Consider the following 27,352-nt stretch of genomic DNA (forward strand, 5'->3'; position numbering starts at 1 on the left):
AAAGAGAAATGTTATGATTCAGCTTTAGTCATAGAACCTAGGATGCTGCCCCCTTCGCCCCACACACACTCAACAGATTGCCAGGTCAATCTATCACAGTTGCTCAAATTATGTGATTAGGTGATAAATGCTCAGTGACAGATGGCTTTTTATCAAAGATGGCCACAGGTATATGCATCCCATCTCACATGCTCTTTTGTAATGAGAGGTGGGGTCTCTGCTCTTGAACCTGGGTAAAACTTTGTAACTATATAACCAACAGAACATGGCAGAGGTGACTTCCAAGGCTAGGTCATAAAAGGCAACCTGGCTTCTGGTCATCTTGCTCTTGGAATCCAGCCACCATGCAGTGAGGAAGCCCAGGCCAGACAAAGAGGCCCCGTGGAAGTTCCCCGGCCAACATTCACAGCTCAACTCTCACCTGAGAGCCTGTGTCAGCCAGCAGATGGGCATGAACAAAAAACTTGGGATGTTTTCAACCCCCAACCATTGTATTCCAACTAAACTCCAGACATTGTAGAGTGGAAACAAGCCATCCCCAACATGCGTGGTCTGAATTCCTGACCCACAGAAACCGTGAGAGATCACAAATTATTATTATTAATGGTGTAAGCCACTAAGCTTTGGGACCACTTGTTACACAGCCACAAATAACTAATACTTGTGCTTACCAGAAGGTTTTTTGAGTAAGTCTCTCAGGCACTTCTCTTTGTACTGAGCCCACTTTCGAGTTGTCTCCTGAAGGAGAGATCCTGAAATCTGAGCAGAGAAGACCATGGTGACCCCCTAGTCAGCTGCAAGCACCAGAGTGGCCCTGTTATCATCTCATACCATGGTTCTCAAACATTTCAACTGCAGGGCCCATAGTGGCTGAACCAAGAAATAGAATTTCTTTGGCATCTTAAGTTCTATTTGAAAGATACATATGGATTTTACATTTACTCCATAATCTAATCCTATTGGTTTTAATACAATGATGAAAGGTTTTTTTCAAAGTCTTCGAATGAGGTGGACATTTCAAGAGGATACAAAATACTCATTCTGAAGTTTCACACCCTACCAGAAGAACAGTTGCATGCTTCTAAGACCATGAGGATATCAAAGAGAGGAGTAGCACACAAAGAAGTCCCAATTGTGTGTGAGAGGAAGACTGGAGGAATGGCAGGGGCCTGCACCCTGCCACTTAGGGGCCCAAACCTTCCCACCTAGGGACCCCCACCCTCCCACCCAAGTGTCTGCACCACCTTGCCCAGGTGTCTGCACCCTCCTGCCCAAGTGCCTGGAGGTCCTGAATCTAAGACATTGGGCAGACAGATGCTCGGCTATTGAACTGAGGCTTTGGGGTTTTTTTCTTCCTGACATTAACTACTTCATTCCATGGAACCTTAGATATACAGAATATACTTTTTGGGTCTTCCAGGTAATTGAGTTATCTAGCAACTTCTAATTGTATATCTGTACCACTTCTTTTGGCCTTAAGAGGGAATTTTTTTTTTGCACTGACCAGGTGGCTCATTTGGTTGGAGCATCATCCCTACACCTAAAGGCTGCAGTTTGATCCCTGCTCAGGACATGTATGGAATGCAACCAATGGATATTTCTCTCTCACATAAGTGTTTCTCTCTCTCTCTCTCTCTCTTTCTCTGTATCCCCCCACCACTTCCTCTCTATTTAAAATCAATAAATAAATCCCTGGGTGAGGATTACAAAGAAAAGATGGCTGAAATTTCTTCTCCAGTTTACTCATTTTTATTGAGCACTTATTGTGTGCCAGGATTTGCATTAGGGAGAAGTTGAAGGGGATGAATCTCTGAATACAAGACCTTAGAAAAGAGCTGGAATTACTGTCCTCATTCTCCCTCATTTTCCCAATAAAGAAACAGAGGCATAGCTGTGGGGTGGGGCCAGGGAAGAGGGCATGGACATGGGATGGTTTAAATATGTGATCTGGGCTAAGATCAACCACTAATTAGTTGGCTTTGTGCCTTTGTCATGTCTCACCATTGAATGCCAGGTAGAGAACCTGAAAGAATGAAGTAGGACAGGTTTAGCAACAAGAAGCCAGGGGAGCCTGTTGTAAATTGGAAGATACTCCACCTAAAAGTATTCGAGCACACACATATACACACACAGTACCCTAAACTGAACAAAACAAAACAACAAGGAAAAAATAAATCTGTCAGCTTGACAGGTAGCCAGCTTTCACTTCCTGAGTAATCAGTCCAATTCACCCTTTCTGCCCATCTTGCCCCACCCCTCAGTACTACACCATTCACAATGGGGTCTGTGAGTAGTTCCTTTGCATTTCTTCCAGAGAACCACACAGCCAACTTTTTGAAGGACTGGTATAATCATCATGAGACTAGAGGGCCCCAAACCCTCTCAATTTTTAGCACATTTGGAGCAAAGCATCCCTCAGCCAAAAGAAATATCAAGTCCCACTAATTAAGTAAGTAAGTCCCCAAAACTTAATAAGTATTTTATGTCCCAACAACTTGGCACCTACTGGGTACTGAACAATTTCTCAAACCGAAGACTCAGATTGGACACAACCACCTTTGTTCCACATTGGTTTTTGTGCAGTACTTTCTTTTCATGACAGCAACTTTAGAAAGCCCAATATCACCAAAAGTAGCCCAGCATGATACAATGTGGAAGCCAGGAACTGTCTCCAGCTGGTAATCCACACAGCTGTCACAGATGGATGTTTCCCTTGAAAAATTAAAATATCTGAGAGCACCCCTCTGAATTCCCAGCAGTGCCCTGGAGCATCTTAGCACACCATTTGGGGACTATGGGATTACCCAATAAATAATAATGATGGTGATAATGATGATAAGATTATTGGCATTCACCCCTTGGTTTCAGTTTCCAATGAGTTTTGAATCTCCATTAATAATATATGTCTCTGTGTTACGGCCCAAGAAAGAAAATGAGAGTTTATTAACACATTAGGCCATTTTACATCCTAATGGGAACCTAACTAACTTTATATTAGACTTATAAATTTAGCAGAGAAGTTGATAAACAGATTGTAAACTTCCATAATCTGCCAAGTCACAAAAGGAAGACCATTTCTTGGGTAGAGCGCCATGTGCATTCTTGGGGGCTTCACTGGGATCTGGCTGAGGAAGAGACAATAAAATCAGTGTCATACATGTGAGTTGTCCCTGGACTGGCATGTCCCTACATCCTGCTCTTTGCCAGGACTAAGGGCCGTGTGCTCAAAAACAGAAGGGAAAAAAATACAGACCATAAGCAACACTAACTTTGGTCAGTTTAGGAGGGCGAAACTCAGACTATCTTCCAAGGTATTTGTCGTAAAGACACCAAATACACAAGAGGCAAATGCAAGTTCAGTCACAGCCAGATCCAAACACAGTTATGAAAAAAGGAGGTCCACAAGTGGATGTTTTCTAACTGGAAAAGCCCAGCGTGATTCTGATCCTCTTCTTGCTTAGGTAACAGCATCAAGAACTAACTTGACGGAGAAGGGATTCAGGAAAATAGGGAAAAAAGCATTCTGTTGACCTTCTTCAAATAAATCTTCTAATATTATTTGTAATGAAAGGACTACACTTCATTGTAAATAAAATTAAAATTATAGGTAAGCAAAGAGGGAGAAGATAAAAATCAGAAATGATTATCTCTGCACACAAGCATCCTTTTCCTCCTTTTCTTTTTTATTTTAGCCAAAAAGGAAATCATATTGTTCTGTAGCCTCTTTTTTGCTAGAAGGTATATTGTGAATATATTTCCATTTCAAGAACTATTCTTCTAAAACACCATTTTAACAGCTATATAATTTTCTAGGGATAAATGTGATATAATTTATTTTTTTAATTTTCTAGCTTTGGGGACTAGTGTTGTTTTAACTATTTGCTAATATAAATGATGCTATAATGAAAATATTCATAAACATTCAAGAACATCTTTATTAAGAGAAATTCTCTAAACTGGAATTGCTGCATCATAATGTATACATTTTTAAAGAAGTTAATAATGTACTGCCAAACTGTGCATACTTACCAAAAAAAATTTTATTTATAAATATGTACCTCTTTACAATACCATCAGCAATGTATGAAAGAACCACTAATTCATTTCTTGAATATCCTTAAAAAACAACTGCTAATTAACTTAAATGAGTTGTGTTGGGGGAGGGAGGGAGGAAGGAGACCAAAGCCTTATTTCTCTGCTTAAATGTAGAAACAAAACTATCCCTGAGAATTCTCATTAAGTGAATTTTTATGAAGACTTCCTGCCAGAAAACACACCACAATCATTTATAATCCATGCAGGGAAAGCATCTACGAGCAAAATGCACCATGAAAGTCTACACAAAGCCTCATAATATAAACATTTGGAGAACCAGGAGGAGGGCTGTCAGGATTATGGACACACTGCAGGACAGACAGAGACAAGGGCTTCTGAAAACAGACCAAGTGGCAGAGGGGGGGGGGGGGGGCCATGCTAACAGGCACATTATTGATTATGCAAGTACCAAAGCGAAGGAGTAAAGGTGTGACTTTGTCCCTGTCTAAGCTGGCCAGAGGCACTGCAGAGCCTGCTGTCTTAACATGTAAATATTCATATGTCAACAGCTTCTAAGGAATGCTAAGGAAGAACACAGTTCTTCAAATATCCTGCAGAGATGTAATGGCTCCCGAGCTGCATGGTCGCTGGTGATTATTTAATTCCTGTGAATCTTAATCTCCCCATCTGTGAAATGGGTTCAGTAATAATAAGTTTCTCAGAGGCTCATTGTGGGGTTTAAGCAAAGTGATTTAGGACAAGTATAAAGTTCTGCAGCAGTACCTAGCCCCTAATCAGCCATCAATGCGTAGTTGTGGACAGAAGGCAAACAAAACTAGATAACTAGGTGAATACATTATTTTAACATGAGACAGAACTGAAGCAAGGGTGAGGGCTCTGTGTCAACTTTCTGACAATAGCCCCTCCACTGACCAGTTAAGTCCTGGAGTAGGAGGCAGGCCAGGACCACCAGCCCTCAAAAATGTTCTGGTCACTAACCAAGAGGAGGCTGCCGCCCTGCAAGAATTCCATGAAACCATCAATTGGGCTCACATCCACAATCTGCTACGAGGGCTTCAAGGCTGCCTCGGAGAGAATTTGGATGCAGAAAATTCAGTCGAGGCTTTCTGCCCTTTTGGTCCTGGGCTAGCACCAGAGAAAGCCAAATAAGGTGACCACATGAGGCCTGGCAGCCCAGCCCTCATCCATGGGGGCGGGAGGGATTAGAATTCCCTGGCTGCAACCAGGGACTAACCCTGCCCATGGATCAAAGGAACGAGAAAACAGGCTGCGAGGCACCTTCCTTACTCAGGTGAATGGAGCTGGGGTCCTTCACATCACGGCCCAGGATAAAAATAGAACCTTGGGGAGGGAAGGAGCTAAGGTTCCAGCTCCTTGGATGAGAGTGAGACAAGCTACCGGAGCACCCAGTGAAAGAGGACGGTTGCACACATCAGAGTACACCCTTGCAGCTCACAAACCTCAGGCCATGGGGCTACATTTACTGATATAGAAAAATGTTCAACCTCCCGAGACTCAGTTTTCTCTCCTGCAAAATGGGGTTCACAGGACTCCCCCCACAGGGCTGCTGGGAACGTGCCATGAGATCATATAAGGGAGGCGCCTGGCATCAGCCCTGATGCATGGTAAGTGTGCAGTAACAATGTTGGCCAGTGTTTTTTATTAGTGAATTTTGTTAGGAAAAAAGCAGGTTGCAAGATATATAGTAAGATTCTGTTTGTTACTTTTAAAAATAACTATATATAAATAAATGGTAGAAAAATGTCTGACAGTATGAGCCCTGAAATGTGAATGAGGATCATCTCTGGGTGGTAGCATCACAGTGAGCTCTAGTCTGTATTTACACTTCTTTGGATTTCACACATTTACTTCTTAAAACAATAAGCATCCTATATTTTTTTAATAGGAAGAAAGAAAAAGAACAAAGAAGGAAGGGAGGGAGGGAGGAAGGAAGGAAGGAAGGGAGGAAGGAAGGGAGGGAGGGAGGGAGGGATGAAGGAAGGAAGGAAGGAAGGAAGGAAGGAAGGAGAGGGAGGAGAAAGGAAAGCAAAAGAAAACAACCATCCATTCAACCTAAATCCTCACACTTGACACCATGATGAAAGTGGACAGGAGGCCACATGCAGCAACACTTCCAAGGTTGGCACTGACAGGAGAAAATACTCATAATATAATGTAAAGGGAAAACCAAGATACAAAATGTTTTGTGCATCATTATTTCAGCTGTGTAAAAAGAAAAAAACTGCATAGAAAAAGGATTTGAGGAAAAGATGCCAAAATATTAACAGTAATTACATCTGAATGCCACGATAATGGTTAATCATTGTCTTAATACACGTTTATATTTTCCAAATTGCCTACAAGAGGCCTAAATTTCTTCTATAATCAGAAAATATGTACAACTGATAATAATAACAATAATAGTAATAATAAAAACTGCTCTTACTTGTTTGATGGAAACCAGAAGCAGCAGAGCGAGAAAGGGCCGAGCAGGGGGCTGCAGAGAGCACATCCCGGGGGAGGGGAGAGGACCGGCCCCTGGGCTGCAAGGACCCCAGGCCCTGCCCTGCTCTGCACCGGCCTCGTCTTCCTTGCTGCACTTTCACAAGTGGGGGCACATTTGTCTCACAGTCCAGGATGTACCACAGGCGGTCTCCTCTTGCATTCCTCTTTGTGTGCAGAGAGGAAATGTTTGCACAAACCCTCTCCACACCACGTCAAGAGCGTCTAGACCAATCTACTGAATCTCCAAAGTTTCTCATTAGCAGTGGCTCAGCCCCCACCCAGCCCCTGCAAAGCCAGGGAGGTTTTTCCCAGACCTCCCCTGAGTCAGCTGTGTTTTCTGGGACATCCTCAGCAGAGGCTGAGGAGAAAAAGCAAGGTGGTCAGCAGGTTCCACCCTTGAGGCCTGGGTCAATCCACAAAACTAGGGTGCAACAGTCATGGGTTCGAGCCTTGGATGAACAGCCAGCGGGAGAGGATGGGCCTCTCGAGCCAGTCCTGAGGTGGGTGTCACCTTAAGGGAGACATTTCTTCTTAAGGCATGAAGGTTGTCCAGGCCAGCCTAAGCCCAGCCACCAAGATTGTCCAGGCTTCTCTGGGCCCTGGATGTGCCAAGTCTTCACAAGAAACAGCTGCCCAGCCCCAGGGAGAGCAGCTCCTGACCCACAGTCTGAAGCAAAAACCCAGTCAGAGACTTGAGTTCTGTCTACATAATAGCAAAACAACACGCTGAAAAGCCAAACATGCACTCCTCTCCGTCGCCCACTTGTTCTGAACTTGTCGTTCAGCCCACCTGGCAGAGCCTTTTATGGAGTACACAATCCGCCACTTACTAACTACCATATTTGTACTTCCTCTTCACAATTCACATTTACAAAAGCTTTGCACCCAACATCCTGTTTCATTCCTCCTCGAAATACCCCTGTGAGGGTGATATTTTTCTACTTGACAGCTGAGAAACTTAGGTTCAGAGAGGTTAGTTTGCTAGTCCAAGGCCACACAGCAAGTAAGTGGCAGAGCCAGGATACTAACCACAGCTATTTGGTCAGTTGCCTTATCTTATCCTAACCCTCAAGGCAAGTTCCATTTCTCTGGTAGTCTCATCACTGCACCTCTGAAAGGCTCTGCTTGGCCCTTCTCATCCCACCTCTTTGTCCAGCTCCCCGCACCCCCTTCCAAGCCTTCCCAGCCTCCCAAACTGGAGGGCCAGGGGAATGTATCCAGACTGGATGAAATGCAGGTCAGCAAGAGATAAAAAGAACATGTCCCATTCAAGTTGAACCATAGGAACACATCGTGGTTAACTTATCTGAATGAATTCTGAACAGCTGGAGAAAAACAGAGGAGCATCAAACACTTAATATAAACCCCTGGAAGTCTTAAGAACTCCACTTGGCAAGATTTTAAACCTCATCCATGAATGCTCATAATGAATAAAGACCTCCACAGGGGACTCTTCTAATGATGCGACCTCCGGAATCAATGTGGTCACCTCTTTGGGACAAGAGAGAGGAGGGTGACGTGACATGGAGGGATGAAAGTGCCCAGGGGTGGGCCCGATCCTTTTCAGTGTGGCTATAAAGTTGTTCTGTGCCTGCACAGTCAAGGCTGTCTTCAGATGCCTGCCTGGTAAGAATATTCAATCTAATCTCTTTTCCTCGAAAACATCCTTTTTTCTGACAGTCAGATGGAGGACACTGAGTGACAAAACATGGTACACCAAATGCACACCGCTCCTAAGTGGCTGACAGCACAGCTCCTCAGCCTTCCCCAGGCTTAACCCAAATGCCACTGCCCTTTGCTCCTAGCTGCCCAGGCTTGTAGATTCTCACCTCTACCTGGGGGTCTGCAGGAGGTGTCTCCCATGTAATCAAGAACCTGTATGTTTTGGATGCCACGTGGAATCTTCTGCTACTCACCTGCCCTCATGGCTTCACGAATGTCCTCTGTCCAAGAAGCAACGTACGTCTCCCTCATGGCACCAGCCCTGGACAGCCCCCTTTGCAAGGGCCTGAGTGATGGACCAGGGACTCTGCCTGCCAGTTTTTGAGGCTCTGGGATAGTGCTGAATGCTGAACCCATGTGGGGGGCCAGCAGCCTGCCCTGTTCTGCATAGCATGTAGGCCTGAAGCAGGCCACCTGTACCCCAAGTCTCTCAGGCCCCTGGGACAGGAAGTCCCTTACTGTGGGGCTGGGCAGGGAACAGGCTGTGCAGGTCTTGAGATTCCCCAGATCCAAGGCTGAGGACCCTGCTCAATGCCAAAGGCGAGGGTCAGAGGCTACACCCAGAAACCCACCCAAACTGCCCCTGGCCTTCCATCAAAAACCAACACCCTCCACAACAGCCAGAAGGTGGAAACAAACCAAATGTTTGGATGAACAGAATAGGCTATCTCCACTCAATGGGATATAATTCAACCTTTAAAAAGAAGGAAATTCTGACCTGAGTAAATGTGGATGTACCTTGAGGACATCAAGCTAAGTGAAATAAGCCGCTTATAAAAAGGCCAATTCCGCCTATGCCCAGAGGGATCAAACTCACGGATCAGACTCATGGAGACAGGTAGTGGGGTGGAGGGCGCCAGGGTCCGGGAGGAGGAATGGAGAGAGAGTGTTGCCGGGGTGCAGCAGTTCAGTCTCGAGAGATGAAAAGGGTTCTGGAGATTGATTGCACAATGTGAATGCACCTGACTGTGCACTTAAAATGACTAAGATGGTAAACTTTACACTAGGACATTTCACTACAATTGGGAAAAAAAAACAGAACTGAAAACCAGCGCTCTCACAAACATCTCCATCCTGGGGAGGACCGAGGTGAGAGCCCTCCCGGCTCTGTGCTCCCTCTAGGGCCTCTCAGGCAACAGGCACTGCCACCACTGCCGCAGGCTGTAGCGCACCCATGCCCCAGGAATGTCACAGAAGACTGTGAGAAGGCCAGATGGCAGGGCTGAGGAGGGTGGGAGCCAAGGCGAGGAGGCAGAGGAGGGGCCCACTGCTCATCCGATGCCACACACCTCATTTAGCCATGGACAGGGCCCAGCGGCAGCAGGCACTGGCCCTCCTCCCCATCTGCCTCGCCCTCGCCTTCTCCCTCACAGCCCTGGGCAGCAGCCACTGGTATGAGGGGACCCGGAGGGTGGCCAAGACACTGTGCCAGGACCACACGGGAGGGCCGCACTGCATTCATTTCAGTGGCGACAGCAGAATGGACAACGAGAGCCAGGCCGTCCAGTACATTTGGGAGATGGGGGACGACAAGTTCATCCGACGCAGGTTCCATGTGGGGCTCTGGCAGTCTTGCGAGGAGAGCCCTGGCAGCAGCGCAGGTGAGCACGGCCCACAGGTTGGGGTGGCAGGTGGTCGGCAGCGTCCAAGAGCAGGAGCTCTGGGGCAGGCTGCCGAGCTGTATCCTCGCGCGAGTCCCCGCACCGCTCCGAGCCTCTGTTTTCTCATCGATAAAATAGGAACAGTAGCAGTATAAAGATTAAATGACCAGATTCACACAGTATCAATATTTATTAAACTGCATCCCTACACTTTCAAGGGGTCCGGGAACAGAAGGTTCTCTTAGAACACAGACCTTTAACACCATCCATGGGAAAGGAACTCTTCTTCAGATCACCTACCAGAAGCAAAACCCTTAACAAGTTAGGCCTTTATCTGTGTCTCTCTCTGAAAAAAACCAGCAAAGTAAAAATTATTTCCTCAGCTCAGAAATGAGGAAACTGAGGCTCAGAGAGTTTTATCCCACATAACTAATGAGCCCCTCCCCTTCCCCACCACATTACTCAGCCCTGATTCATCAACATCTTTTGAAGTTCTGTGAGTCTGACAGATTAGCAGTGAGGGAAATAGTGAAGGAAGAGGAGAGAGAAGATGGAGGGAAGGATGAGTATTTGGAGCACATACATTCAGCAAAGAGTGTCTTTACCTCATAAAGAGCTGGGGGTGGGGAGTGGGCTCCTCCGTGTGGGCAGCAGGGCCACACACGCAAGGCCTGGCTGCGGGACAGGATGCTTGTCCCTCCCTGGGGCAAAGGCCCCCTCCAGGTGGAACGGAGCAGACCTCTCATCCCATTTCTCTCTTGCCTTGGGCTGCCTCTTCTTTTCTCATACCTACAGCAGTGCCTGTTTATCCCTGAGGTCTAAGGAAAAGGCAACAAGAGAGGGCTCTCCGAGATGCTATCCCTGCCCCATGTCTGTCCACCCTCATGACAGACCCAGGAGGCTCAGACCCTGCATTCCTGCAGTGTCTCCAAGGCAGTCTCAGATGCTTGGTTTGGAAAATACACACAGGCAAATTGTTTGGGAACTTCCACTCCCTTTCCAAGTGCTCACCTGAGGACAGCCCACTTCTGTTTCCATAGCTACATGTGAGGTCATGGTTATCAGACTCGTGGGCGACTGTAGGTGCACGCCACAGATGCCCACAAGTCTGTCCAACTTCGGGTAACTGGCCCTGGGATTCTGACTCACCAGGTCTTAGATGGGGTTTAAAAGTCTGCATTCCTTTAAAAAGAATTTAGCCAAGGTACCATCTGCACATAGATAGATAATCAAATCATTTTGAAAGCTTATAATAAAAACAAAGAGTCCCCTGCTCCATAACCTAGTCCCGACCCTCAGGCGAAACCACATTTGGCCTAGTCCTTTCTTCTGGGAGTTGTCTCTATGTTTACAAAGACATTGCTGTCTTCGTATTAGACATTCTCTCCTGACTTCCTGTTGTAACAGATAAACCTCTGACGCCACCACATCCCATGTCTGCTCGGCCACCCTCCTAATGTAGTCATATCGATGCTTCATTTCAACCAATAAGTCAGCTATTTATTTAGACTATATAAATATTGCTCGTGACAAAGTCAAGGAGGTACTACCATTCCATTAAATTTCTTATACAGCTTATTTGAATTCCCCAGAATTTCTAATTGCCTTTTCTTTTCCCATCCTCATAGCATTGTTGTTATTCCCCTCAGCTCTCTTTTCTTTCTGGTGTTCTCTGTATTTCTGCTGAGCTCCCCCATTCCCCAGGTACAACAAACCCTCTGGAAAGGGGGAACTCACTGTAGTGTGGAACAAATTCACTAAAAGCCATCTCTACAGAAGCCACAGGGCTAGACAAATGAGGAAAGGTGAGTGGACCACAGTGGTGAGAACTGAGGTAAAACTAAAACTAAAACTGAGGTAAAGGGAAAGTATGGTCATGGTTGCAACGAAGACACACACATGCTATGGGAGTAGAACGGAGGAAGAGTTTGCTTACAGCTCTGGGCATGGGGAAGCTTTCGGGAGGGAGACGGCCACTACACAGGCCTCAAAGCAGAATGGCGATTTTAGTAGGAGGAGGTTCGGCATGCAGATGTTCCAGGCAGACAGCTGAGTGAGCAAATGTCTGAAGCAGGACAGCACAGGCGTTGGTGTTGGAACACAATGCAGGGCAGCAGAAGAAGGTTCATCACAGAACTTAACTCACATGGCTCTTCACTGTCACCTCAGGCAGCTTCTCCTCCCCTGCAGCATAAGGTCATGGTCACTCTAGGACAAGGAACTGAATGGAACAACATCCCCTAGGATGAAAAAGCCTAGCAGGAGAAAATTAGAAGCATTACTATTTGTCATGTCAGAGAGACAAGACCATAGTAGAACCTGAACCAGTGAACAAGAGTTAGAAAATGAGGTGGATGTGAACTGTTTCCCCAGTGACAAAGGGGACTGACTGGGAGAGAGGACTTTTCCTGAGCTGGGCTTGAGGAAAGGGTGGAGCTGGAAACCTCATCTCTTCAGCAACAGCAAAACTCAGAGATTCAGGGAGGACCAGACTCAGCTGCAAACTATCTAGCTGCCTGTGGCACGTGCCTAAGATACTTACACAAACACTATGCAGATTGACGATCAATTGTCCCTGAGCAGAAAGCACAGTGAGGGTCTGTGTAAAGATCCTTCAGGCTTCTTCCACTAGAGACAGGAGTCCCCTTGGTGCTTCTGTCCAGCCATAGAGTGCTGACCACACACACCACCTTCTCGTGGATCACACCACACATGCGTTTTCATCCACTGTCAGTCAGGAGTGCGTGCTGCAGCCCAAGGAAGGCCGATGTTCTCAGTGATTCACCGACAAGGCCAAGTAGAAGCAAAGAACGTACTTACCCCTTTCTGATTTATGTGCATCTTATATCCTTGAGATCAAACCAGAAAAAGACTTTAATAAGTGCTTTGCTGGGTTTACTCAAAGATTACTCCACAGAGATGCTAGTTGAGATATTCTTTGTAAAATTAAATAAAGAGAATTTCAATAGTCAAACAAATTTGGAAAATGTCACCTATTACATTTTCTTCTTGGAAATTCACAGTGTTAAAGAGTACATTAAATATCTGAGAAGTTCCACAATAAAAAAAAAACCTGTTTACTGACACATTTCCCAGTATTTCCTGCAAAAAAATCTGTATGAAATAAGGATTAATGTTTTTGGAGACTAGTGTTCAGTCTCCCCTGAGTGGGACACTCTTTGGAAAAGTGATCTAGAACAACAGACTCATTTTTCTGGTGGTGAAACTAGACTTAGAAATGCCCTGCTGAAGAGTATACAGCCAGACACCAATGAGCTACACATGCACCTCAAATTTCTTAACTTTTAGCCAGACTTTGTCTGGTACCCCACCATCACCAAAACTTAACTGAAGGGCAGTTCATTGTCTTATAATTATCAACAAACCAGTTTGTGTCCATCAGTCTGAAAAGCCTCCACTCACATTTTCATATGGTTCCTAATATAATGCCATCAGGTAAACCAGGGTCTCTCAAGAGTGTCGTCATTTTAGTAAGAAGGAGGAAAGGAGGACAGGACACCTCTCCCCCCAGGAGAATATTATCACCATGTGTTATGAGATACCCCTGAAGCAAAATATTTAGAATTACATTTTTACCAATGCTGACTAAAATAACAGCAAACACGTAGAGGATAAAACACAAGGTATTCATCAGAGGTTGCACGTAAATGCTTACAGGAGGTAATAACGAAAGAGAATGGAGCAAGCTGGCAAGGAATGCCAATGACCTTGAAATCTCCTCCCCCGCTGTACCTTGCCAGGCTCAGCCTTCTCAGGGCCTCCACTGGCCGGGGAAGGCAGGTACCCAAAGTTCCACGAGAACTCTCCCGGGATCTGGGAAACTTTGCACAGAAAGCCTGTGCGGGGCTCCAGTGGGAGGCTACTCCACACAAACATCTGCTACTTTGTCTAATTTATCCCAAGTGCCTGGGCGATGTGGAGGGGGGTGGGAAGGCACCAAGCAGAGCTTTAGAGGGAGAGTCAGAAGGTGTGAGGGGCGCTGGGGAGCCCTGGTGGGAAGGACTCTGCCCTGAGGAGGGTGTGCCTGGGGGCTTCCTGGGTATTTTCCCTCTGAATTACCCCATCTCTGCCCCTAAAAGAGGACCTACCTAGGGACTCTGTACCTGAAGTGCTTTTTCAGGACAGCCTCTGCACGGTCGCCTGGGAGAGCGCTGCACTTCTTTCCGAATGCCTGGCATGCCTCTGAGGGAGACAGCACCTCTGAGTCCGCCCTCTGAAATGAACACTCAGAATGAAAAGGCCTGGTTGAGGCAGCACTTGGGCAAAATGTCCTTTTCCTTAGGCTAATGAATGAGTGAAATGTATTGATTTCCGATTCTATGCTGCTCTGCTAAACTCAAAGAGTTTAAGGGCAGAGGGGCCTGGACACCCCATAAAGGGTGGGGTTACAAGCAAATGAAGTGGGACAGAGGCAACCTCCAGGGACTTGGGCACCTTCTGCTGGGCTGGCTGCCGGGCGGCACAGCCTGACCAGCCAAGTACTGTCAGGCTACGCAGCACCCGCCACTCTGGCTTCACAGGATTTATAAAGATTTTGCTTTTTAATCCTGCTGGCTTTATTCAAAAGGAACACCACTTCTGGGGATTGATAGGAATCAAGGGGTCACTATGGTCTGACTGTTTCCATCCAGGCTAAACTCACCCTTCTAAGCTATTGTAAATTCTCTTTATCTCCTTGGCTAACCACCACGTTTTCTTTGCCCTGCGCCTGGCTCTGTACCTGGTCTCTGCGTTAGTCCTATGAGAAAAGGCAGCCTCTTCCGAAGACCAGACAGACCCTTAGTTGTCTGTGCTCTCTGGGTCTCAGGTGGGAAAACCCAGTTTCAGTTCCTGGTTCCACCAACCTGCTTGAACCTGGCCATCAAATTGCAATACATGGATGTTTATATTTGTCTCGATCAATAATTAGACACAAAAACAAGTGTAAGGCAGTTCACAAACTACAGGGTCCAGCGGAAGTAACACCTGCTTAAGTGTGGTTGGTAGAGTAATAATTTGGGTGTAATTATTTATAGTTTTAATTTGAACATTTTACCTAAATGACATATGGTATGCTTGAATGTGATGTTATGTTACAGCATTACATGCTTACAATTTTGTTACAGCATTACATACTTTACGTAATGAAAGATTTTGTAATAAAAAGGCAGGTGTTATTTGTGATGGACCCTGTACTTTTGTATTGGAGGACTTTTATTGTACCCATTTTGCAGATGAAGAAAGCAAGGCTCAGAGAGGTCAAGAAACTTCCTGAAATTACTGACTGTGGCAGAACCAGGCACAAGAGCCAGGCCTTTTGGATGTAGATGCTGCGTTCCATCCCATGTCCATCTGTTGCTCTCACTGCAGTCTTGACTCTCGGGCTGTGAGGAGGATCTGATGAGGTGCCATGGGGAAAGGGCTGCCTTGGCCCCACGAGACAGAGAGAACAGGGCTGAGTGCTGGGATTTCCCCAACGCTGTGGGGACCTCCCTGGTAGAACTGAGGGACTAGGACACATTTTTGCTATTAGGATCATAATACACTCACTGCTGCCAAAATCAGAGAATCAACCAGGACACACATCTGATCACGTCAATCCAAAGTAGACTGAAATAAAAAGCTGTGAGGCCCTGCAGCTGAAGATTAGCACTGACCATGGTCTCAGCCCCAAGCGTGCACACACCCTCCTTCAGGCCATTTGTTGGGACAGTTATGTGACAAAGGAATTCCTGCTGCACATGCAAGTCAGAAAACATCCCAGCAGAGCAGCCCAGCCAAATGGCTGCACCGCAAACCCAGGCATTGTTCCTCTTCTTCCTACTGCCCAGCAGAGGGGCAGTGCAGGAACTTGAAGGAGTGGGGCCCAGTTTTAGGGAGAGGAGCTGGCAAGTCTTAAAGTTCACAACCTTTAGGAGATACTGCTGGTTTGGACCCAGACTACCTCAGTAAAGTGGATTTCAAAATAAAGTGAGTCACATGAATTTTTTGGTCTCCCAGTGCATATAAAATTGATGTTTATGCTATACTGTCGTCTATTAAATGTACAATAGCATTGTCTTGAAAAATAATGTATATACTAGTTAAAAATACTTTTTTCTAAATAATGCTAATGATCTGAGCCTTCAGCAAGCTGTCATCATTTTGCTGGTAGAGGGTCTTACCTTCAATCTGTAAAAATCACAATATCTGCAGAGCTCAATAAAACAAAGCACAATAGAACAAGGTATGCTTGTACTTGCCCAATAGAACTCATTCTATTCCAAAAAGGTTTAAGTGCATATCAACTGTGAGAGAATCTTTCCTGTCTATTATCTTAGTAAGGCAATCAAGGCAAAGTGAGGTTCATGTGGGGACTACTGAACCAATTTTAGAGACAGCAAAGCCATTCCTTTGAAGAGTTGATGATCTATGCCCCTTGGCTTTGGCATCTTGACTCATTTTAGCTGCTACCAGCCCAGCCTTGGAGCAGCTCCCAGTGTCTCAGGCCTCTTTGCCTCCCTGGCACCGTCCCTGCTGTCCACTGGATTGTGTTCCATCCGTGATGTGGGCAGCATTGGGCTGCGCTCCTGCAGACCCGAGTTCCAATGCTGAGACAGCCTCTGCCTGTTGGTCTTGTACCAGCCATTTTGTCTCTGAGGTCTCTGGATGAGCTCCTCTAAACCGGGCAGGGAAAAACCAGGTGATTTCCCACGCTCCTCCCACTCTATAGCCCGTGATTTGGTGTGGGGCTGACATACGCATGGAGGAAAAGTAGGGCTTCCACCTGGGACAGGGCCCCACAAGGTGAGTTGCTGTAGTCTCAATTCTCCCTCTGTCACTCACCCTCAAACCAGAATTTGGTTACATCCATACACCAAGTGGACATTCATGGATTGCACTCTTTCAAAGGCACTGCAGATCTAAGGTAGCGGTGCAAGCTTTGCCAGCCAGCATGTGCAGCCTGACAATGATGAAGGCAAAGCACACCTCCTCGGTGCACAAAACAAGTCTGGTGGTGGCCTCCGCCCAGTACTTGGTGCATGCCCAGTAAATACTCCCTTTCCTTTCATACTCCAGAAAGCATGATGGAATGCAAGTAACTGGGTCACTGAGTAACAAAGATAATTCTGAATCTGTTCAAATTCATTTAAAAAAAATCATTACTAACTTTGTTCCTTTCCCTCTAACCAGGAACAAATTATTTGAGACTTGTATCATAACGAATGCTGTTTGGGAAGCTGAGTACGACTGGTCAAAGGCTGGCAGAATCAGTCCACATGGGCTAAGTTCTGCTGCAGTAACCAACAACCCCCAAATACCTGTAACTGAAACCGACAAATTCATTTGTAGCTCATTCTATACGTACTTTTCAGGTTGACAAGGAATGACTCCTCACTGTAGCCATTCATGGACCCAGGCTGATGGAGAGTCTACCTGGACATATGCTTCTGTGATCACAGAGGCAAGGGAATGAAAAACCATGTGGACAACACACTGGCTTTGCAAACTTCTGACCAGAAATGATCCACCTCACTTCTGCTCCGGATTCGTTGACCAAAGAAAGTCACGTGGCCAACCCTGGCTTCACTAGGGCAAGGCTATATCATGTTCCCACAGGAAGGGGCACTGCATGTCTGTGAACAATAAACCAGACTGCCACACTCGCCAGTCCTTGTTCAAAATGACCTGGGATACACTCAAGGAGCTAGGAACACAGTTTGTCCCTAATTGTCAAAGTTTACCCTACTTATGAATATACTTTCCTTGTCTTCCAGGTGAAAGGTGCAGGAGTTTCCAGAGTATAATACCCACGGAAGAACAAGGTAACTACCTTATTCACGTTCTGTCAACCAGCTCTGCACGATTTGGACAATTTTTATTATTTTTTATTGGGGTAGGGGAAAGATAAAAGAGTTATTGATAGTTTTTGGGTGTTTTGTTTTGTTTTGTTTCCATTAAATTGAGTCCAAAAGCTGGAACCACTGGCTCTGTCTTCATTTGCCCTGTAGTGGAACATGAAATACAAACTTTGTTAAATGTTAAAGAGCCAACTTTGCCAGGTGGGGGTGAAGGGGAAGCCTAGACTGGTAGCATTTGCCATGTTCCATGGTGTAAATACTCCCACCATGGCCAATTTCAAGCTGTTGTTGTGAGGTAAACACAGAGCTGGGAAGAGATGAGCCCTGGCAGATCACTGCCTGTAGCACTGTCTCTCCTCTATAACATACATCCAATTTATATTTGCTTTCTTAGTATCTGTTTACCCAGCTGGAGTACAGGCATGGATCACTTCTGTTTCATTTGTTGCTGTGTCCCCAGTACCTAACTTGCCTTACAGGCAGCCTTTGACAAACATTAGTTTCCCTTTTTGTCCTCTCTTTCTACTCCCCTCCACATCCAGCCCAGTTCCTTGAAGCCACAAGTGAGATGCCCTCTGGAGATCTGAGTAAATAACTGGCTCACACAAAAACAAATGAGGCTTTGGCATCTGTAATCAGGGCTCTTAAAACTCTCAGACTCCCCTGCCCCTGCGTAAGTTTGTCTAGCTTCTTCTTTAAAAAGATCGTGTATTCTGGTGGAATCAAAACAATACATTAATTTGGAAATTGAGGGATGGAGACCCTGGTATCTCTCTCATGTACTCACATCAGAGTTTTGCTTTAGTTCTTTCATTTTTTCTTCTTCCCAGCAAAGGATACTCTTTACAAATTCTTCTTTCAAGCCCTAGGAGCCCCTTTCTCTGTCAAATTCCCAAGATTCATCAGGTATCTGTGGTTTTCACCCTGTGGCATCTGTTTATTTTTCATTTTAGAAGTGAACTAACTCTAAGGATCAAATATCCTAATTCTGCTGAATTCCAAGTACACAGCATCTCTGTCTTGCCTACATTTTGCAGGTGTGTTGTGGCTGTCCATTGGGGCCAAGGTCCTGAATACCCTCCTGATGTTGACGAGCGCCATCCTTCTGGGCTCCAGAGTGAGTTACAGCAGCTGTGGGTCCCACTGGTTCCAGGTGGATGCCGCTGTAGCTGTCCTCATGGTGCTTGCAGGTACCACCCCAGCGCCCCTCTGTCAGACACGCTGCCTGCCCCTGAGGGAGCCGAGAAGCTTCAGGCCAGCTCTTCCCTGTCAGTGGCAAGTTCAGCAGGATACCTGTTCCACTGCAAAAGCCACTGAGTTCATTAATCCCATGATGGGGAGTGATGAGGCTTTGGGTGACTGATGAAAAGAAAGGGAAGAAGCATAGATAATGAATAAATTCATCAGTGTGTTTCATCACAGCCCCGGGAAGGGAGGAAACAGACTCTGAGACACAAATTGCCTAATTTAGTGTGGTTGTGAGGCAGGAGTCTGGGGAGAAATCCTGCCGGGGTCCGGCCCTGTGCTACTTAATGGCTGTGTGGTCCTGGGCAAGTTACCTGACTTCTCTCAGCTAGGTATCTCAAAAGGTGATGACTAAATAAAAATGTGCCTAGTATATAGTAAGTACTCAATAAATGGTAGCCTGGTAAAAATTACTATCCAGTTTGGTGTAAATAGGAATAAAGAACTCCTTTTGGGGGCCTTACTTCTGTGTTCTCCAAGCAACTTTTAGAGCAACTTAATTTGGTCCCCAGGTGGGCTTTTTACCAAGAAAAGAACCCAGAGCAATGGCAGAGCAAAACTCTGTAAAGTTAATAGGCATCAGTCAGTCCAGTGGGGAGATCTCTTCTGGGCTTAGTAAGTATAAAACATCTTTTCCAAGTCTTATCATCAGTGAACAGGATGATAAAATCTAATTTCTGGATTTTCATAGGCAACAGCCAGGCCATCAACTCTTGGAGGCTCCCTGCCAGGTCCTGGCATTCTCCCAAGGTCCTTCAAGGTCATGAGTAGGCCTTCTTCTGGATGTCTCCTTCAGTTTCAGCTGCATGAAAGAGATTTCCAGTAGCATGTTTAAGGATTAGTAAGTTCAGGTACATCATACGAACTTTAGATATTGCCATTAATATATAAATAATTGTCACCACCAGTTAAAACCCATTTCTATTGGGACCCCAGTTGGCCACTGCCCATCCTACATTTATTAAGTTAAAATATATTTGTAATTAGAGTCCCTGAAAAAGAAAGATAAAACAGTGAAAGGACTAATAGTTAAAAGTAAAATTCAAGGAAACTTTCTTGAACAAAAGACCAAAATGTATATTGAGAAAGCTCCCTCCAAATACCTGGTAAAATTGGCACAGTGCCTCCAAGTCCTAGACACATCCTGCCAAACTATCACAGAAGAAACTCGTCTGGGTCTCCATGCACAAAGACAAAGTCACTTACAAAGGAAAGAACCTCACGTTGGCAACGGACTTCAGTCCCCACTGATCATTGCCATGTGAGTCTAGTGTAGTCAGAACATACTCAGATTTTTGTGTCAAGTATCCTAGTTCTTAAGTGTCAGCAAAAAATCCACCTTAAAAATATAACATGACAGAACATTGCTTCAGGCCAAAGGCAGCTCAAGGACACCTCCTCCTCTGTACTGGGAAAGAGAGGCTGCAACATGGGGACCCAGGGGTGTGACAAGTTGGAAAGAGATGGTCATGGGAGAAAAGACAGGGCAAAGGGACACACACCACTGCGTAGACCAGTGACAGTAAGAAATTAGTACACCTGTGAAATGTGAAGGCTGCTCAGAAGGGGTCAAGGGGGATGCTAGTGGGCTCCTTACATCCCTCTCATGCCAGGCAGAGAAACCGTCCTCCCAACTGTGGCTCACTACACTGTCCTATGCAGGGCTGCTGGGCATGGTGGCCTACGTAATGTACACAACCATTTTTCAAATCACCGTGAGCCTTGGGCCAGAAGACTGGAGGCCTCAGACGTGGAACTATGGCTGGTCATACTGGTGAGTTGTTGTCCAGGGTACCCAAGTTCTGAGGCACCAGCAAGGATGCATGTGGGTTTTGCAGGGCCACCGCCCGTGGTCAGAGCCCTGCCACCTGCTACTCTTGCGACTGCATTAGTTTATTAACCTCTCAGTAGCCCAGTCCCCTCATCTGTGAATTGAGGATACCTGTCTCAAATGTTTTCATAGATCTAAAGAGATCATGTTTCTAAAATATTTGGCACAGACTAAAATCCCCAAGAAAGGAGATCATTGTCATTATATTCTTAAACACAGCTTAGGGGATAAAGTCCTGTGCTATAACTCCTAGTAAATATTTTAATGGTGGGAGACCCAGTTGCTGTTTCCAATGGAAAGATGAGTGCATGACATTGAATTTGTATCTCTAACACAAAGACTCGGCCATGTTGTGTGAGACCACAGGGTTCTCTTCAATGTGGGCCTCCAAACCATAGCTTCATCTTACAAATAAACATATGTACATACACCTACATTTTCATCCTGTATGACAACCTCTTGTGTTACTTTCCTCTTTGTAAAATAAATAACACGGTCAAGGCTCACACCCCCATGACACTATGCCAGGGTTTGGTGAACATGCCTGTGTTACTATTATCCACAAGCTTGGTTGTCAGTGTCATGTGTAAGGACAATTAGAAGCTCCAAAGAGGAGTTAGAACTTACCTACTCATGGGCTTTTGTTTTAGGTGTTTGAGTATGAAGTCATCTATTTCACCTGAGAATTCAAGCCCATGAAAACACACACAAATGTCAGTTTATAGAGACTCTTTCTCAGCAACCACTCTACTGGGGCCCATGAAAGATGAAAAGTGTAGACCATCATATCAGAAGCAATAGGCTTCCAGAGGGCAGAGATGCACAGGGTAGAAAGAGAAATGCCCTGTGCCAGTGTCCTGAGTTAGTGCTTCCCACCATTAACTCACTGAATTCCTCACAACCACCCTGTGGACTGTACTCCTATTGTCCCAGTTTTGCAAATGAGAAACTGATACAGAGAGGTGAAGTCAGCAGCTTATGGCTGCACAGTTAAGGAGAGATGGATTCTCTCAAACCCCCAGTGCACCTGAGCACTATGCCACCAGAATTCACTCTGAGCCATGAACCTACAACACAGCATTGGCTGGGCTCTGACACTGGTGATCCAAAATCTGGGTCTAAATTGGGCAGAGGTAGGAGCTGGATTGTCACCATACTGAACCCTGGTAGGAAGCCCTGGAACCTAGCCCCAGGTCCTTTCCTAACTGTGCCTTTTATTGACAGCCTCGCCTGGGGCTCTTTCGCCCTCTGCATGGCCGTGTCAGTCATGGCCATGAGCAGATACTCAGCAGCCCACCTGGAATGTACAGAGGAGCAGAGGGTACAGAAAGGCAGTCGGCACTCTGAACACAATGTCCCGGAACCTGAGGCTCTGGAAGTGGTTTGGGAAACAGAAGCTGCTCGAAGCCTTGTGGGGCAAGCGCTCGTGACTTTCTCTGAGCACCTGCCACCAGGTGCTCCAGTTAGGGTGTCCATGTGCTAGCCAGTGCTGGTGACTGCCAGATCTGCACAAGCAGACAAGCCAGGCTCTAATGCCCTGGGGTGGGCTTCAGAAGGCTGAATCCAGGTAAAGCTCCGACTCACTATCTCATCCTTCACTAAACCCCTTGGCTTCAGCCTCTCAGTCCAGTATCTTTAAGTGAGAGAATGCCTATATACCATGTCAGTCATTGACCCTCCAGTTTAAGTGAACATCTCAAGCTTTCCTGATAGTGAGTTTAGTGAGTGTAACAAAGAGAGGAAGCATGTGCACACTAAGAGGAAGAGAAGCCACCCTGACCATTGTGGCTCAGTTGGTTGGATGTACTCCCACTAGGTGAAAGGTCACCAGTTCGATTCCCAGTCAGGGCACATGCCTAGGTTGTGGGTTCGGTCCTTGGTCAGGGCACGTATGAAAGGCAACCAGTTGGTGTTTCTCTCTCACATCAATATTTCTTTTCCTCTCTGTCTCCCTCCCTACCCCACTTCTCTAAAAATAAATAAGCAAAACAACAACAAAAAAAAGAGGATCGTAACATGTGTTGCCCACACAGTTTTGTTGACAGAGGAGTCAAGAATTTATTTTCCTTAACTGACACACACAAATTGATCATATGTATAAGTATCCCATACTTTCTTTTTAATTGTAATTGAAAGGACATGAATTTAAAAATAAGCTTTGTGTTATTTTTTAAAATATTTTTGCCCTGCTTGGGTGGCCCAGTTGGTTGGAATGGCATCCCATTCCCCAAAAGGTTGCCAGTTTGATTCCCAGTCAGAGCCTGTACCTAGGCTACAGACTCGATCCCCCGTTGGGGCATGTATGGGAGGCAACCAATCAATGTTTCTTTCTCACGTTGATGTCTCTCTCTCTCTCTCTCTCTCTCTCTCTCTCTCTCTCTCTCTCTCTCCCTCTCTCTCTCTGCCAAATTAATAAATGTATCCTCTGTTGAGAATTTTTAAAATAAAAAATAAATAAAACAAATAAAAATATATTTTCTTCTAAATTTTCCAATTTCTACCTATAGTAAAATCAGTTTGCAAGGTAATTGAGTGGTAAAACAAAATGAGAACAGTCGAATGGAATGACATCTTATCTCAGTCAAGTGGAACAAATGTTTGAATTGTTGTGTTTAACTTGCCAGTCACTTTTGCTTCTAAAAATAAACAACACTAATCGTGCCAGTCTTGTGTGAAGCAGTGGAGTACTGCATGTTCCCTACTGTGTTCAGTTACAATATTGTATAAATTATCTTATACTTTAAATTAACATTTTATTGAGGACACAGGTTGTTAGACACATAATTTGGGGTTAAGGGGGAAGTGGACTGCCAAATTCTATAACACTAAATATGCTCAGATTCACTTAAAAAATTATTTATGTGTTTAGTGAACACATCATTTCTGAAAAACAAAACTGAATAAAACCTTTAAATAAAATGACTCACTATGCTCATGCCGAACTGTAACATTTATACTGACATTGAATAAGAGGAAAATCCAGTGAATTAGTCGTGCCCGGGCTACAGGTGAGCACCTGCCTCACAGATGAAGGTCCCATGGAATTCTGTGTTGTGTTGAATGAAGCTTATTGGAAGATACAGAAAATTGAATTCTCCAGAATAAGCCCAAAACAGAGGAGGCATGCTGGGGTCCCCCCCCCCCCACCCCGACCGTCTCTGCATTTAGAGCAGAAGGGTTTGTAACCCCGGCCTCTGTCCTCGCCAGGTGCACGTTCCGTTCTGCCACTCACCGCCCCTGTGTGCCTGTGCAGAAGACCCCGCATCACTCTCACAACATCCAGTCACAGTCTGATCTTAGAGAGAAGGACACGCCCTGGAAATGTCCCCAAACGGGCCCTCAGTCACTTCTCTCTCAGAAATAAAACCGTATCTGCGGGGGTCGCAGCTGAAGGTCCCGAAGAGGAAGTGAACGTGCTGTCGCCATGGGAGGGAGGCTGACGTCCTTGGACGGCGCAGGTGGCGCCGGGAGAAAGGAGTCCACAGCCAGCTCCACACCAGGGCCAGGAAGGGCCTCAACTCGAAACCCATCCTGTGCTACATCCTCTGAGCTCCAAGGCACTTTTAAAGCTTTTAAATGTAGACTTTATTGAAGTTTAGCAAATGTAGAGAAAAAGACACATTCCTGAGAGTATAGTCTAATGAATTTTCAAACAGTGAGTGTAGTCGTGTAACCACACCCAGCTCTAGACACAGAACCAACACCCCTGTTTTCATCAGTCTGTGCTGTAACACAGACCCAGGTGGGTTTTAATTCTATGGTATACTAAGATAATTTATTTATATATCTGCTCCCCTCTTACAAATTGTCAAGTTTTTCTCTATGGCAAGAACTCTTCTCTGTACCCACCCCCCCCAGCATATAGAACAATGGTTGGCAAATAGAACCCCCCCCACACACACATATATGGGCATATCCAGAAGTATGTATATGTGTGTATATATAATATATCTATCAAATGAGTATAAACATATGCTATCAAGTAGACTTTTTAAAGCATTTTGTGGGAAGCAATATGGCTTATGATCAGGAGCATGGATGCTGGGGCCAGGCTGCCTAAATATAACTCCTAGCTCCTCATCTTGACCTTGGGCAAATCCCTGGCCTCTCTACACCTCCGTTTTCTCCTATGTAAACTCAGAGAACAATCCTATCTACTTGAGGGGTCGTGAGGACTAAGTGTGTTGATATATGTGGAGATCTTAGAATAATGCCTGCAATTTATCACAAGGAAGGATTAACTGCTAGTATCTGCCATGTGAAAAGCACTGTGTGAGGTCCCATGAGTATATAAGGAAACAAGACAGAGTCTGAGCCCTTGCCAGTGAGTTGGGAGAATAATACTGAAATCACAGTGACCCTGTCCAAGAAAAAGCCAGGATCAAACAAGTACAAATCCACCAACCATTTTTAGCCAGGAAGGCATCCATCCTTAGTCATTCAGTAAATTTGACCAGGTATCTACAACATTCCACTCCTCTTAGGAGTAAAGAGTCAAACTTCTTCTTTTTCTGGTATTAGCGAAATGCCTATTTGGGGTCAGCTGCTATAGAACCAGTCCATGTCTACTGTCTCCCTGTTGCACCAACACACAGGGGGCGGGGGGGAGGGCATTCTGGAGTGTCTGTTGTTCTGCAAACAAACCCATCTTCAGGAGGAGCTGTCTCTGGTGCTCAGACCCTCCCTGACCAGGCTGAGGGGAGCTCAGGAGGCAAGGGTGGGTGGCAAAGAAGGGTGGCAGCTGACTCCAAGTGGTTGGGCAAGAATGAACAAGGTGTCCAACAAGGTGTCCACAGAGGAAGAACCAAGAAAGTAGCAGTCTGATGCTAGTGAGTCAACTATTTTTCCAGAATTAGTGAGTTCAGCCTAAAACTCACTCCACTGCTCAGAATCTGTTTTGCTGATTGTTTTCTTAGAATTGACAACTTAGCTACATTTCTGTCATCAGACCAACCCTTGGGGAGACTCACCTGGTTAGTCTGGGCTGGGAGAGACTTCTGTGAAGACCAAGGTAAGGTTAGTAGGCCTATCCAGTGAGACTGGTCATGTCTGTTCACATAAACATTTTTCATTCATTCAACTGTGTATACGTGACTATAAAGCCCCGTTTGGATGCCATGGAGATGCAAGCATGACTGAGAGCATATCCATGCTCTCAAGGGACCAACTACACAAATAACTTAGTGTTGTATGGCAGGAGGGAGGTTGGGGAAGATTGGAAAACAGCCAAGGTTAAAGGTTAGGACATGGCCGTCACTTAGATGGCTGACGACAATATTATTCACTCTTGTCAGCTCAACTGCTGCATCAATGTGAGGCATGAAAAACGTGGGTTTTTTTAAGTGGTCATAGGGAGCAGGACATCTTTTACCCTGTGATAACATGGAAGAAAAGGAGACAGCAATTTGAAAATAGAATTAGTGAGATTAGATGAGGTCATAAGGATGCCAGACCGCATGTAGCTGCTTCTCTTTCTCTCTCTGTTTACTTTACGTTCTCTTTTCATTTAGGAGATATTTCTATATATATAAAATAATGTAACAGACATGCATGTACCCACCAGTCAGATTTAACAGAAGTAAAGACTTTGTCACAGTTGCCACAGATCTTTTTAAAAAAGAAAAGAATAATGTAAGAGGTACAACTAATGGCTCGCATGGCTCTCCCAGCTCTTCCTCTGTGTTCTCTCCCAAGAAGTGACCACCTCCCAGGAGTCATTCCTTTGCACAGTTGTGCATATTTACTACACATAGACATAGTCATAACTATGTTGAAAGTGTCTTGGATGTCTCTATATTTTATATAAACAGCATCATCTTACATTGGGATGTCTGTCCAAAGGAGGTAAAGACATTTTTTTTCATTTTTTATTGTGGTGAAATACACATAACATGACATTTACCATCTTAACTACTTTTACATGTATAGTGGGCATTAAGTACATTCACACTGTTGTGTAACCAGCACTGCCATCCATCCACATTCATCTTGCAAAACTGAAATTCCACATCCATGAAACACTAACTCCCCACTGGCCACCCACCAGCTCCTGCCTGTGACTGTGACTGCTCTAGGTGCCTCATATGAGTGAAATCATACAGTACCTATCTTCTGTGACTGGCTTATTTTACTCGTCATGATGTCCTCAAGGGGCATCTGTGTTGTAGCATATGTCAGAATTTCTTTCCTTTTTCGGGTTGAATATTCCAGACATTTTTTAGATGTTAGGCTAATCTGGCAACCTACCATCCTGCCCCAGCTTGCTCCCCACTCTACAGTGGCCCAGCCCTATGCCTGAGTGTCTCTGTGGATCAGGAGCACCCACCCTCTCAAAGGAGAGGAAGCAGCTTTGAGCAGCAAAACAAGTGCTGGTCCTGGCTGGAAAGATGGACCACACTCGCAGGACCTGCATTTCAGCCCTGAGAACAGCCTGGAAGTGACAGTGACCCAACACTTTACTCTTTATAAAGTGTGTGCACACACACTCCCTGACTGAGCCTGGCATTCTTTGTCTCATAACCCAGTCCAGGGACCTCAGGAATGAGCCCTGA

General features: G+C 45.4%; 2 protein-coding genes across 2 annotated transcripts in view; one reads left to right on the top strand and one right to left on the bottom strand.

Annotated features, from left to right (window-relative positions):
- Nucleotides 1-8,535, bottom strand: part of GLP2R (glucagon like peptide 2 receptor) — a 71,247-nt gene extending 62,712 nt beyond the window's left edge. The window contains exons 1-4 of the mRNA XM_028534660.2: nucleotides 8,478-8,535; nucleotides 6,876-6,919; nucleotides 6,503-6,655; nucleotides 672-759 (exon numbers count right to left, since the gene is read on the bottom strand). Of these exons, the coding sequence (XP_028390461.1) occupies nucleotides 672-759; nucleotides 6,503-6,655; nucleotides 6,876-6,919; nucleotides 8,478-8,535 (343 nt within the window). The remainder of the gene's footprint in view (nucleotides 1-671; nucleotides 760-6,502; nucleotides 6,656-6,875; nucleotides 6,920-8,477) is intronic.
- Nucleotides 8,536-9,583: 1,048 nt separating this feature from the next.
- GSG1L2 (GSG1 like 2) lies at nucleotides 9,584-22,620 on the top strand. The gene is made up of 5 exons (XM_036032997.1): nucleotides 9,584-9,884; nucleotides 17,642-17,689; nucleotides 18,763-18,915; nucleotides 20,633-20,744; nucleotides 22,026-22,620. The coding sequence occupies exons 1-5, from the start codon at nucleotides 9,584-9,586 to the stop codon at nucleotides 22,282-22,284; spliced, it is 873 nt and encodes a 290-aa protein (XP_035888890.1). The 3' UTR covers nucleotides 22,285-22,620.
- Nucleotides 22,621-27,352: the final 4,732 nt, after the last annotated feature.

This window comes from Phyllostomus discolor, chromosome 8 (genome assembly GCF_004126475.2).
Source record: "Phyllostomus discolor isolate MPI-MPIP mPhyDis1 chromosome 8, mPhyDis1.pri.v3, whole genome shotgun sequence".
NCBI classification, from domain to species: Eukaryota; Metazoa; Chordata; class Mammalia; order Chiroptera; family Phyllostomidae; genus Phyllostomus; species Phyllostomus discolor.

What these genes read in the sequence shown, in the direction of transcription:
- GSG1L2 (XM_036032997.1), top strand. Translation starts at nt 9,584, where the DNA reads ATGGACAGGGCCCAGCGGCAGCAGGCACTGGCCCTCCTCCCCATCTGC. An exon ending in GAGCCCTGGCAGCAGCGCAG is followed by an intron (nt 9,885 to 17,641) that starts GTGAGCACGGCC and finishes CTTGTCTTCCAG; the next exon opens with GTGAAAGGTGCAGGAGTTTC. An exon ending in TGTCCTCATGGTGCTTGCAG is followed by an intron (nt 18,916 to 20,632) that starts GTACCACCCCAG and finishes TGTCCTATGCAG; the next exon opens with GGCTGCTGGGCATGGTGGCC.